Raw genomic sequence first — 12,808 nt, forward strand, 5'->3', positions numbered from 1 at the left:
GCTGTGGCACCCTCTGGAGTGCCACGCTCGTGCCACGGTATATCAGGCGCCACCGACCCCACGCCCTCTCAATTCCTTCTCACCGACAACTCCGGCAGAGGGGCAGGAGGGCGGGTAATGGAATGGACGTGAGCAACACATCTCGAAGAACAGTTACGAAAAGGTAGGTAACAGTTTTTCTTGGAGTGCTTGCTCATGTCTATTCCATTCTAGGTGACTCAAGCAGTATCCTCAGAGGTGGGCTCAGAGTTCAGTCTTGCAGCATTACTCTGCCAAAGGCAGCATCATCTCAAGCTTGCTGGGTAAGCACGTAATGAGATGCGAACGTGTGGATGGATGACCAGGTGGTAGCCAGACAGATTTCTTGGATCAGCACCTGTGCCAGGAAGGCCACCAATGTCGTCTGTGCCCTAGTTGAGTGAACCCTCATGTTCGCCAGCGGGGCACCTTTTCCAGCTCATAAAAGTAGCGGATTCAGGCCGTATTTCAAGGCGTGATTCTCTGGGCAGACACTGAGCAACCCTTCATCCTGTCTGCCACAGCAACAACCAACTGTGTTGACTTACAGAACAGCTTGGTTGTATCTATGTAGAAGGCCAGCGCTTGCCTGACATCCAGGGTATGAAGCCTGCGTTCCTCATCCGTCACATAAGGCTTTGGACCAAAGACTGGCAAGTATGTGTCTTGACCAGTATGACACTGGGAGAGGACCTTGGGCAGAAAAAGCCAGGTGCGGACGCAGCTGGGCCTTGTCCTTTTTGAAGGCTATATAAGGTAGCTCCAACGTGAGCACCCTCATCTGACACCCTACGGGCCGAAGTTACAGCGACCAAGAAGGAGACCTTCAAGCTACTTCACACTACTATAGGTAAACTATGTACAAAGGCCCTAAGGCATGAAGTTCAAACAGGAGAAACCACTAGCTCTTGCTCAGCAAGAAAAGTGCTCTGACTGACCACCACAGGCGGTAAGGAGGAACTGAGAGGGCATAGGGCTGGTGGCACCTGATATACCGCAGCATGAGCATGGCACCCCAGAGGGCGCCACAGCTGGTCTGACGGTCTGACCGCTAAGACAAAAATCTCAGACGACCACGCGCCTAGAATAGAATCTACATGAGCAAACACTCGAAGAAGAACGGTGATTACTGAAACCGGCCCCAGAGGCGGCATTGCCGCAGGAGCAGCAGTGGCACATCTTGGGTCTATACTCGAAGAAGCTTTTTGATGCCCCCAACCAAAGAACAGCTCACTGTGGCGCCTGCAGAAGACGGGACAGACAGAAGCCGCTCCAAGGCCTGTAAAGTTTGTCTCTATTTTAATGTTTATTAATAGGGGAATAGGAAATTAATGAGGAGAGATTAATAAAACCAGGACTTTTCAGCTTGGAAAGGAGATGATTAAGGCAGGGATATGACAGGTGTCTGAAAAATCATGACTGGTGTGGAGAAAGTAAATAAGGAAGTGTTATTTACTCCTTCTCATAGTACAAGAACTAGGGGTCACCAAATGAAATTAATAGGCAGCAGGTTTAAAACAAAAGGAAGTATTTCTTCACACAATGCACAATCAACCTGTGGAACTCTTTGCCGGAAGATGTTGTGAAGGCCAAGATTATAACAGGGTTAAAAAAAAAAAATTCCTGGAGGATAGGTTATCAATGGCAAGGATGGTGTCCCTAGCCCCTGTTTGCCAGAAGCTGGGAATGAGTGACCGGGGATGGATCACTTGATGATTACCTGTTCTCTTCATTCCCTCTGAAGCACCAATCATTGACCATTGTTGGAAGACAGGATACTGGGCTGATGGATCTTTGATCTAACCCCGTATGGCTGCTCTTACGTTCTTCGAACCAAATGCAAAACATATCCACTAATGGCAAATTGTATGCCAGTGCCTGTGCTCACTCCCACCTCCTGTCTCCACCACATGGAGTTCAAAATGGCAACCAGAAAACTTTAACAGTAAAAATTGAAACCAAATTTTTACTTGAAAGGTGCAGATTTTTGCTAGGGCATTCCTGTTTGTCAAAAATAACCTTACATTGCCACTGTCATAAGTACACTGCTCTGTGACTGCTCAATGGTCTAACAAACTACCTGAAAGCAAGGAACTTGGAAGAGGGGCGAGGAGAGGTGGAACTGTGTTCCATTTATAAATCTAGTACGTTTTAGTTAAATACAGTTCACAGATGACAAAGTCATTTGCCCCAAAATAAGACTGGTTTGAATTTTGTCCAGAAACATGCTGGGAAGGGAGATGGTGTGAGGAGGATGGCCATGGAGTTCTGCTTGTTTGCAAGCAGTCATAACCCATCTCCAACAGGATTTCAATCTGCCAAATGCACATTCAAACAACCATTCTACACCTGCTGAAAGTGTAATTAAACTGTCTTTTGCCAGGACCTCTGATATCAGGGTACAGTTTCATAAGCAAAGGCAAGAGGTACACAGGATCCCCCAGAGTAACAGGAACTCTGTTTGTGACGATGCCATTTGGAGGCAACAGTGTCCCAGCCTGTCCATGAATGTAGACTCCTGATCAATGAAAGACATGAACTTTTCCAGTGCAACCCACATTGACATTCATAGAATGACCTCTGCAGTCCACAAGTACCTGTATAATTTTGCGATTTATGTACTCGTGGTCCTTGAGAAGGGCAAACTATGGGCACGAGTCCCATCAATGGCTCCATCAAAATTTGGAAACTCCATTGCCTCAAAGCCACCAATTACCTCAGGCATACCTTTTATGAACACCACTTTGGGGTAAACCACATGCTTGATTGACTCAGAAACCTGCACCGCCACTTTACCTGCAATTGACTTTCCAATACCAAACAGGCTGGCAACCATTGGCACCGACTTCCCCTCTGCCCGGTGGGTGCTTAACCCTGCCCCCCCCCCCCGGCTCCACCCTGCCCCCCCCGGCTCCACCCCCTCCCTTTTTCCACCCCTTTCCCCCAAGTCTCTGCCCCTGCCCTGCTTCTTCTCCACTTCCTCCCCTGAGCACGCTGTGTCCCTGCTCCTCCCCTTCCCTCCCTGAAAGCCCTAAGTGCTGCCAAACAGCTGTTAGACGGTGGGGGGGGGGGAAGGGAGGAAGTGCTGGGAGGGAGGGGGAGGGGGCGGGGTGGGGACGTGGCACATTCAGGGGTGGGGGGGGAAGAAGAGAAGTGAGGACGGGGGAGCTTGGCTGCTGGGGGGTGCTGAGCACTCACTAATTTTTCCCTGTGGGCGCTCCAGCCCTGCACCACCCACCAAGTCGGTGCCGCTGCTGGCAACAGACCTGTAGCAATCTGTAGCAGTTTCCAGATGTTTATAGCAACCCACTTCTGGACCAGCATGGCCACCCTCATGTGTCTTTGTGCTGAAGGGTTGGGGCAAGCTGCTCACAAAGTTCCAGAAATGTAGTTTTCTTTCGCAAAAGTTCTGGACCCACTGAGGATCACCTCAGGTCTGCATGACGATGTGGTCTGTCCACTCAGCTCCAGAAATGCCAGTTTAAGTCAGGGGTCATCAGCAGCTGTCATGAGCAGAATCAGCCAGTTTGACTCTGCCATGTTTGTGTCCTCCCCCATCATAACTGTCAGGTGCCCTTCAGTGGATCAGAAAACGCAGCCAAAATGTCCACCAGTGTCTCATGGAAGCTCTGCCCATTTCTGACACAGGAGTGAAAGTTCAAGCAAGTGTAGTTCTTCAAAAGGTGCCTCCTTCATGTTGCTCACTTCTGCTGCTGCAGAGCGCACAGACCAAAATGACTGCTCAGCAGGATGTGTTGGGGGTTGTTCAAACTTCCAGTAGTGTGCAGGGTGGACAGTCAAGTTTCCTCACATTGCACCACGATCAAAGAGCTAGAGTGGCTACATTTTGGGAGGGTGATAGAGGCTGTGATATGGTTAGTTTGACTCTGGTCTGTGTGCTGTAGTGTGGACACTGGAGTTCCGGGTTCAAGCCCAGGGTAGAAAATTATTAACCTGTGGTTGACAATCAGTGTAGATGCTTAAGCCCTGGGTTCTCTAACACATGGTCAGATGACTCAAGTCCCATTATTCTCAACTTATATTGCAGTGTAGACATATCCAATGAGGTGGCAGCAATAAGTTTCAATTGGAGGTATGTCAACTACAACCATGTTAGCCTGGAGTGATCCCTGGAAGGAAAAGTGTTTGATTTATATGATTGCTTCAGGGAAATTCTTCTACACATACCACATCAACTTTTCTAAAGGCAATATATGCCAAAAACCAACTCAGTCATTCATTATCCTTCAACACTTCAATATCAGATCAGTTTTCTGGAAATTAAGGTTGGGATTAACTGTAATTTCTTAGCATGAAAACTGAAGCAATTTTTATAGATGTTTAGGATTCAACTCAGGCACGTCACCTTGCCTTTTAAAATGACTGACGGTTGTGGCCTTGGTATTCTCTAGCGCTGGAAAGCACAAGATTTTAATTGACCTGTTCTTTCATCTGGCAACAAGCCTCATGTGTATATAAGGAGCTTTTCGTATCTCTGGAGAGAGTGACAAAGCTATCAGAAATTAATCTAGCTTAGAAGCCTGAACAACTTGGACAAATTCTACTTTTAACTGCCATGAAAGAATGCTTAGGTTACCCTTTATTATGTAAATATTCCCACTCCTACTAAAAAGGAGTTATGTCAAAATGCATAAACACTACCGGGAAACACTCATTTGTTGAGCCCCTTAACGTAATAAGACTTAACAGTAAAAAACAGTCCCTCGTAACTGCTTTGTTAAATATTAATTTATCATGTGGTCAATTTTAATTAAGAACTAAACTGCATTTGCTTTTCAATACACTGCTAATGATTCAATCAGCTAAAGGTTCTTTAAAACTATACTGTTACTGACAATCTATGCACTCCATTTCAAGTTTGCTATCCTGTTGATGCAGTATTTTAAAACAGACAGATGTTTGGGAAAGCAGAGGTTCACACAACCATGCAAATCAACACCATGTTTAAGTGGGTTATACCTATGAGTGGAGCAGCAACTTTCACCAACACCAAAACATCTGGGGTGAAATCTTGGCTTCATTAAAGTTAATGGGAGTTTTGCCATTAAGTTCAGTGGGACGAAGATCTTACTCCTGGGCTTTATAGCTTTCGCCATTAAAGTCACAGTATTTTGCAAGTGTGGTAAACCTGAGCCTTCAGCAGGACAGAGCGATTCAAGAGAACGTGTTCGTGCCCAATGACCAAGTAGTCCCTTGACTATTTTCTAGTTGAGGATCAGCACTGGATAATGGCTCTAAAGGACTTAGACACCAGGAAAACCAACTGAACAAAGTAAGATAGTTGAGCTGCATTAATAGACATGCAAGACTCTACTTCTCCAGGACAAGCCATTTTATTACTTATTTTTAATTTCTACAATGACTAACAAAAGAGTAGATTTTGATGTAAGGCAAGCAGATTTTATGCCTGTGCTGGTACATTTCAATGACAATTTAACAAATCTGTGTTAAGTAGATTTATTCCATATAAATTTAAGTGTCTTGAAAGCAGTCATTAGAACAGGGCAAGTGATTTACACTAGCTATCTTATAAGAATGCTTTTAAAACTCAAAAATATGCTTAGCCATTATAGCGGAGTGCAATTTAAAAGTGAAATGGATATAAAAGTCAAAACTCGCCTTTGATATACAACCAAGTAATATGATAGTGGTATCAGATCTCAAATATAGAAGTTGACAACTTTTTTTTTTTTTTTTTTTTGCAACTGCTGCAGAAAGTATTGAAGTACAAAATGCAGCTTTTAAACCTGGCACTGCAAGACTTGTCTACAGTACAATATGTGACAGGGTCGGGCCAGATGGCTACAGGAGAGTAATAGAGGGCAGATATATTAGCCCCAGGCTAAGTAGGTCCCTTTTCCCTGAGTGAGGTAACAGGGAAGGTTCCAGAACAATCAGGAACCTTCTGGAGACAATTAAGACAGGCTGATTAGAACACCTGCAGCCAATCAAGAAGCTGCTAGAATCAATTAAGGCAGGCTAATCAAGGCACCTGGGTTTTTAAAAGGAGCTCACTTCAGTTTGTGGTGTGCATGTGAAGAGCTGGGAGCAAGAGGCACAAGGAGCTGAGAGTGAGAATGCAGACTGTTGGAGGACTGAGGTGTACAAGCCTTATCAGACACCAGGAGGAAGGTCCTATGGCGAGGATAAAGGTGGTGTTGGGAGGAGGCCATAGGGAAGTAGGCCAGGGAGTTGTAGCTGTCGCACAACTGTTCCAGGAGGCACTCTAGACAGCTGCATTCCACAGGGCCCTGGGCTGGAACCCGGAGTAGAGGGCGGGCCCGGGTTCCCTCCAAATCCTCCCAACTCCTGGTCAGACACAGGAGGAGTCGACCTGGACTGTGGGTTCAGAAAAACGGCCAAGCTGAGGGCTGCCGTGAAACTCCAAGGCAAGCAAATCCGCCAATAAGCGCAAGACCTACCAAGGTAGAGCAGGAAATTTGTCATAAATATGACAATGTATTTTAACTGCCTGCTTCACTGAGAGTCTGACGAATCAGCTGTTTCTGAATCAAGAATGTCTACAAAATTTAGTCTTTGAATTTTACTATTCATTCATTCAGGACAGTTGGGTTCAAATTTTTGAAAAAAGGGCAGTCAAAGTTTTTAGGGTCCAATTTTCAATACAGCTCATTTTACAACATTCAAAATAGTATTTTTATCAGAGTACTTTCCTGTAGGTATAACCATTATGCTTGTTACACACTGAAAAGTGCTTGATACTGGAATTTTTCATGGCATTCTCTCTATTCATCCAACTTGGCATAATGTAAGTACAGAAAAAGAATATCCCACTGTATTAACCTTTACATGGTATATGTATATAGTAGGGCCATCCTAAACATCTGTTGGGGTTTTATGAGACAAGTAGTCCACTGACAATTATAATGCTGTGGAGTTATCCCAGCACTAGTTTCCAATATACCTATTTTTTTTCCATTTTAAGTATCAACAGCCTCAGTAAAAGTTAAAATAGTTTTAAAATCCCATGAAAGAGTCCGCCTGCCTTTGATAAAAATCAGAGGTACCGTGCACCTTTCCAGAATAATTCTTTAATGTAGTTTCCTGTGAAGTCTGAGCAGTTAATCATTCAAAGGCACATTTATACTTCAAGGAAAAAAAAACTGGAATCATTGTGAGCAATATTTTATTCAAGTGCTCTCTTTTTTGACAGAAGCGTGAAGTGTTTCTGTAATATTACAGGAATCTTATTCCAGCTCCAAACTGGACACCATCACATATCCTGAAAGAAAAAGGCAATACAGTGCATAGTATTAGCATGATACATAAGGTATCTTTGGACAGTGCCCTCCCCCTCAGATTTTCACTATTTTTAATCCTTGGAAAACTACAATTCAAATATATTTTGAGGAAAAAAAGCTACGTTAAATATTTTCCATGCTTTTCAGCCTATCGGTAATGGAAGATCACAGGCCAAATTCTGCACTCTCTCACACCACCTTTAGCCCTAATGAAGTTAACAGAATTTAGCAGGATAAAACTTTAAGGATCCATCTTAACTATGTCAACAACTCAGAAAATAAAACTTGAGGTCAGCAAAAGTCTATTTGCAAAATCTGAAACTGTATTCCCACTGAAGCTTTCTGATGGTGTATTGTACCATTCACTCAGTAGATAAAATCATAGTTGGCTGCAAAATGCAATTATAAGCCTGCCCTCCCATTATCAATGCCTAACTTTCTAAAAAGCTTACTTTTTCCAGGTGGGAAATTCCATGTTTGGTAACCTTTAAAATTTTTTTGAATGGATAAGGAAAGCATCATCAGCTGTTTGAGTCTGTATTTCCTTATTGTAAAGAAATAGAACCTGCCACACTTTTATTCATACGATTTCAACAGCTGAACTCAAAGTTCAGTGAACTTTGAAACCTGAGATATAAATGGCTCTAAATGGAGAAGTACTTCTGAAACCAATGTGGAAAAAGTTGGCTGAAAGAAAAATGCTTCAGTGCTGAGAAATCGCCAAGGAATAAATAGATAAAGAACACACACAAGACTAAAATTCTCACTGAAGCAGATGAATAAGTTTCTAGGTACTCTTAAAAATTAGTCAATATTCTAAGAAAACTATAAAAACACAAACCTGTCACTACCCTGTACTCCCATAGGGATACAGTAGTTAAGTTCTAATCTAGCAATGTTTCCAAGTCTGAGCACTATTCCAGCACCGTAAGACCATCGGATGAACTCAGCCAGCTTCCGGAGATGAGCTTTGGGACCTTCACCTGAGAAGGGAAAGAAACATTTGGAGACTGGTAATCAAACCACACCGTCAAGAACTTCAAGGGCCAACTACAATTTTCAGGGCCAGTAAACCTAGCACTTTGGAACATCCACTACAAACAAAGAATCAAACCCCACTCCATACAAAGTGTCTACAACTCCCATGGATCCTCAGCATCTCAGATCCATCTCAGATTCAGGAATCACTACTCTGCACTTCCTTTCTGGTGTTTAAGAGCCACTGTCTAATTTCCACGGTTATGGTACCCAGTATTAAAGAGAGCATTTAGCATCTTCAATAAATTTCTACTGATTTTAAATCAGATGCCTATGCTGCTCAACTGTATATAAAATGCACCTTCACTGCATGAGTTAATTCACCTCTTCCTTCAAGCTACAAAGGTAACAAATGTCACTATAATATTAGCTGCTCACACTATCTCCAGCAAAATAGCTGAAGAGACTTTGGAAGAAAAGGAAGCTGAAGGAGTAAAGTGTGTGTGTGTGTGGGGGGGGAAATCAAACTAGTTATTGCACCCTTGGACATGTTATGGTACTACCAAGTTTAATTAATCTGAGCACAGAATTCTAGTTTGATTCTTCTGTTTGCCTGCAAACCCTTTTCAGAGTAGTCTGCCTGGGATAGTGGGCAGTAAGGGTATATCTGCACTAGAAAGATAAGTTGACCTACATTATGTTGACTTACAGCCATTGCATTATTACTGCATTGGTGAGTGCTCACATTACCCTCCCTGAAATCGTGGTGTACATCCTCACCAGGAGTGCTTCCACCAACCTAAGAGGCACCGTGTGGGGAGTGGACAGTCCAGTCTCACAGCTCAGGTGGCAGCTTCCTGATGGGACTCGCTTCTCCACAGGCTCCCAGTGGGATGCCAACCCTCCTCTGGTCCTGGTTCCTCTCCAGGAGTGGGGAGAAGCCACCTGTGGCTTCTCGTGCTGGGGAGCGGGACCTACCAGCCCCTGTTTCTTAGGCCCCTCCTCTCCCTGCTGGGAGCCGGGCAGCCTCATCAATTTCACGGCTCCTGCCCTGAAAACTGACAAGACAGCCAACAGCGATCTAAGTAAAGCAGTGTCTACACAGACACTGTGTTGCCCTAACTACACTGACATGAGCTCTACACCTCTCGTGGACATGCAGTTACTATATCAGTGTAGTAGGGCACTTACATCGGCGGGATGAACATTGTAGCGTAGACATTGACATAAGTAGGTTGACGTAAGCGGCCTTACGTCGACCTAACTCCCCAAGCAAGCACACCAGAAGGTGAACAAATATATGGAAATACCACAGTTAGACTTCCACCCACCACTTCTGCAACTTGAAAAGTTCCTGACCCAACAGGCTTTAAAACCAAGTGCTGTAGATAGAGGTTTACTAAAGTTAACGTTCAAATATGCAGCCTACCAAAAGTTGCCTTTTATTGGCCCACTATATTATACGCTGTAAACTAATAGCTTTGAGTGAACAAATATCCAACAACTTTATAATGCTCTTTGGACTTGGTGGATCAGGTTGCAATGGTTTATAAGTATCTTGCTTCTTACCGTAGTTAAGATTGCAGAGGTTTCCAGCATTGAGGAAGAAGTGTGTTCTAAAGAGGTCTCCAAATCCCCCACGACCTGGCCGAAAAGGGAGAGGTGTGTACAAGTGCAGGCCCCCAGCCCAATAGGCTTCTCCTCCAAGGTAATCACCTACATGAGGAAAATATTGTAAAAACAGCATTTACCATGGAATACACCAAATGGAAACTTTTCTACATACGATACAGGAGGAACTTCCTAAATTGCTTTATATAGCTACAACCCACTTACCAGAGGTTCCCACCTCCAACAAGGATAAATTAACACTTAGCTAACACCCTTTAATTCTCCTCAGTACTCTTCCTTTTTTATCTCTGCCTTTAGACTAGCTATTTGGAGCAGGGACCTGTTCGGTGTTCAGCATAGTCCACCTACTGTACACCTCTGAAACAGGTATCCCCATTTTAAAGAAAGGGAAATGATATGATTGAGTGACTATTTTACAGTCACATGAAGTCAGTAGTAGAGCAAGGATTAGAATTGAGGAAGCTCCTGGCTCCCAAATCCCTCTCTCATCTTACACTACCTTTCTCCTAAAGGAAACCCCATTGTTTTATATATAAACTACATGAGCACATGCTGTTCCACATATAGATTCAGTACAATCACTACTCTAACCACATTTTGTTTTTTAAATCTTAGAAGGTTGTTTGCAAAAAATCAAGGTGACTCACTGGAGACTGAAATCTAAGTCATTCCTGTAAACAAACATCAGTAAATTCAGATGAAGCTCTTGAAGGTCAAAGACATTTTGTTAGCCCTGTCTCTTGCAAGGATATCTTAAGAAAGCAGCAGGGCTACTGAAGCAGTATTAACTCTGCCTCACCCTCAACTTGTTTTAGTGCTAGCCACACATACACAATATCTTAATACCCTTTGAAGGATATCGGGAAGTTTTAAATATTCCTTTAGAAATGAGAAAGCTTAGAGAAGCCTGTGTAAGGGGTAAAGGTACAATAGCCTAAACAAGCCTACATGCAGAGTCAGTTTAGAAGAAGTATAAGTAGTCTAGAAATATACCTGAGGGCTACTGGCTTTGTTCCAGGGTGAACTAGTAACGTAACAGGAGATCAAAGACACCTAAAACTTCTCAGACCCTTGGGATTATACCCACCCTTTCTGAGAAAAAAATGCCAGAGGCAGAGCAGTTTCCAATTATTTGAAATTTGTAATAAGTAACAAAGATACAAACCCTAGCCTTAAATTATTATTATTATTACGTTGATATTAGACTGGGATTTAAGAGTCTCACACCTTCGCTTTGGGGTCCAATGCTGTACATACTGAATCCACGCACACTCGTTGGTCCACCAAGGTAAAACCTAATGAGCAAAGTCATTTTTAATCAAATAAATAATCCTTAGTAAAAGTGTTCTAGTTAAATTGTAAAATATACACTTATCAATTCTTTGAAATTTATATTCAGAATTACAGGAAACCTTTTTACAAGTGAAATGCTTTTAAGAAAATACAAGAGCTAAACACAACTCAAATCAAGAGGAGGACATATTCAGGTTTACTTAAAATAAAATAAAAATAAAAGCATTTTGATATTTTTTTTTCAAATAATTTTAATCTTTACTTACCAAGACCAAAATACAGGGGTCTGCATTTCCTTTGCTATGCCTGATGTCACAATCAGTGTAAGAAATGCAGTTCCTTTACAGGGTTAGGTGCGGATGGTACTCACCATTGGAAGAGAAATGCAGAATCCTGAACTTAGTTCTCAGTAAGTTCCAACTGTCTTAATATGTTTACCTGTACCCATAACAACATCTAAACACAGCTTAAAGTTAAAGCAGTTCACAGGATTATTATTTACAAATATCAAGTCTAAATATTTACTTGTCAAGGTTCCTTCCCCACTCTGAACTCTAGGGTACAGATGGGGGGACGTGAATGAAAGACCCCCTAGGCTTATTCTTACCAGCTTAGGTTAAAAACTTCCCCAAGTTACAAACTTTACCTTGTCCTTGAACAGTACGCTGCCACCACCAAGCGTTTTAAACAAAGAACAGAAAAAAAGACCACTTGGAGACGTTTTCCCCCAAGCCCAACACCACCTTTCCTGGGGAAGGCTTGATAATAATCCTCACCAATTGGTACAGGTGAACAGACCCAAACCCTTGGATCTTAAGAACAATGAAAAATCAATCAGGTTCTTAAAAGAAGAATTTTAATTAAAGGTAAAAGAATCACCTCTGTAAAATCAGGATGGTAAATACCTTACAGATTCAAAACATAGAGAACCTGTCTAGGCAAAACCTTAAGTTACAAAAAGACACAAAAACAGGAACATACATTCCCTCCAGCACATCTTATTTTACCAGCCATTAAACAAAAGAAAATCTAATACATTTTCTAGCTAGATTACTTACTAATTTAACAGGAGTTGGAAGGCTTGCGTTTCTGATCTGTTCCCGGCAAAAGCATCACACAGACAGACAGACCCTTTGTTCCCCCCCCTCCGGATTTGAAAGGGTCTTGTCCCCTCATTGGTCATTTTGGGTCAGGTGCCAGCGAGGTTACCTTAGCTTCTTAACCCTTTACAGGTGAAAGGGTTTTACCTCTGGCCGGGAGGGATTTTATAGCACTGTATACAGAAAGGTGGTTACCCTTCCCTTTATATTTATGGCATTACTGTTACAAACATTTGTTAAAGATCTGTATTTTAAAGCCCAAGCTAGAATACACCACTGTTATAAGATGGGGTTACCACTCAATGTATTTACCTTCTCTGCAATATTTCCTAAACTTACAATGGGTAATTATGCAAATAATATGGTAAATTTAACTGTTGAAGGTGGCACATATTTGCTATTTAATGGCAACCACTGCAAGTTTATATAACAACCTTTATTATGGAAATGATGAATATGAGGTATGCTTGAAATGTTAATGTGGTGCTCAAATTAAACGGGATC

At 42.6% G+C, this 12,808-nt stretch overlaps 1 protein-coding gene across 1 annotated transcript in view; it reads right to left on the bottom strand.

The window, feature by feature from the left end:
• Window positions 1–7,169: 7,169 nt before the first annotated feature.
• Window positions 7,170–12,808, bottom strand: part of SAMM50 (SAMM50 sorting and assembly machinery component) — a 34,071-nt gene continuing 28,432 nt past the window's right edge. Inside the window, exons 12-15 of the mRNA XM_073316621.1 lie at window positions 11,139–11,206; window positions 9,849–9,995; window positions 8,143–8,284; window positions 7,170–7,282 (exon numbers count right to left, since the gene is read on the bottom strand). Coding sequence (XP_073172722.1) covers window positions 7,237–7,282; window positions 8,143–8,284; window positions 9,849–9,995; window positions 11,139–11,206 — 403 coding nt within the window. The 3' untranslated portion in view covers window positions 7,170–7,236. The remainder of the gene's footprint in view (window positions 7,283–8,142; window positions 8,285–9,848; window positions 9,996–11,138; window positions 11,207–12,808) is intronic.

Source organism: Lepidochelys kempii, chromosome 1 (genome assembly GCF_965140265.1).
Source record: "Lepidochelys kempii isolate rLepKem1 chromosome 1, rLepKem1.hap2, whole genome shotgun sequence".
NCBI classification, from domain to species: Eukaryota; Metazoa; Chordata; order Testudines; family Cheloniidae; genus Lepidochelys; species Lepidochelys kempii.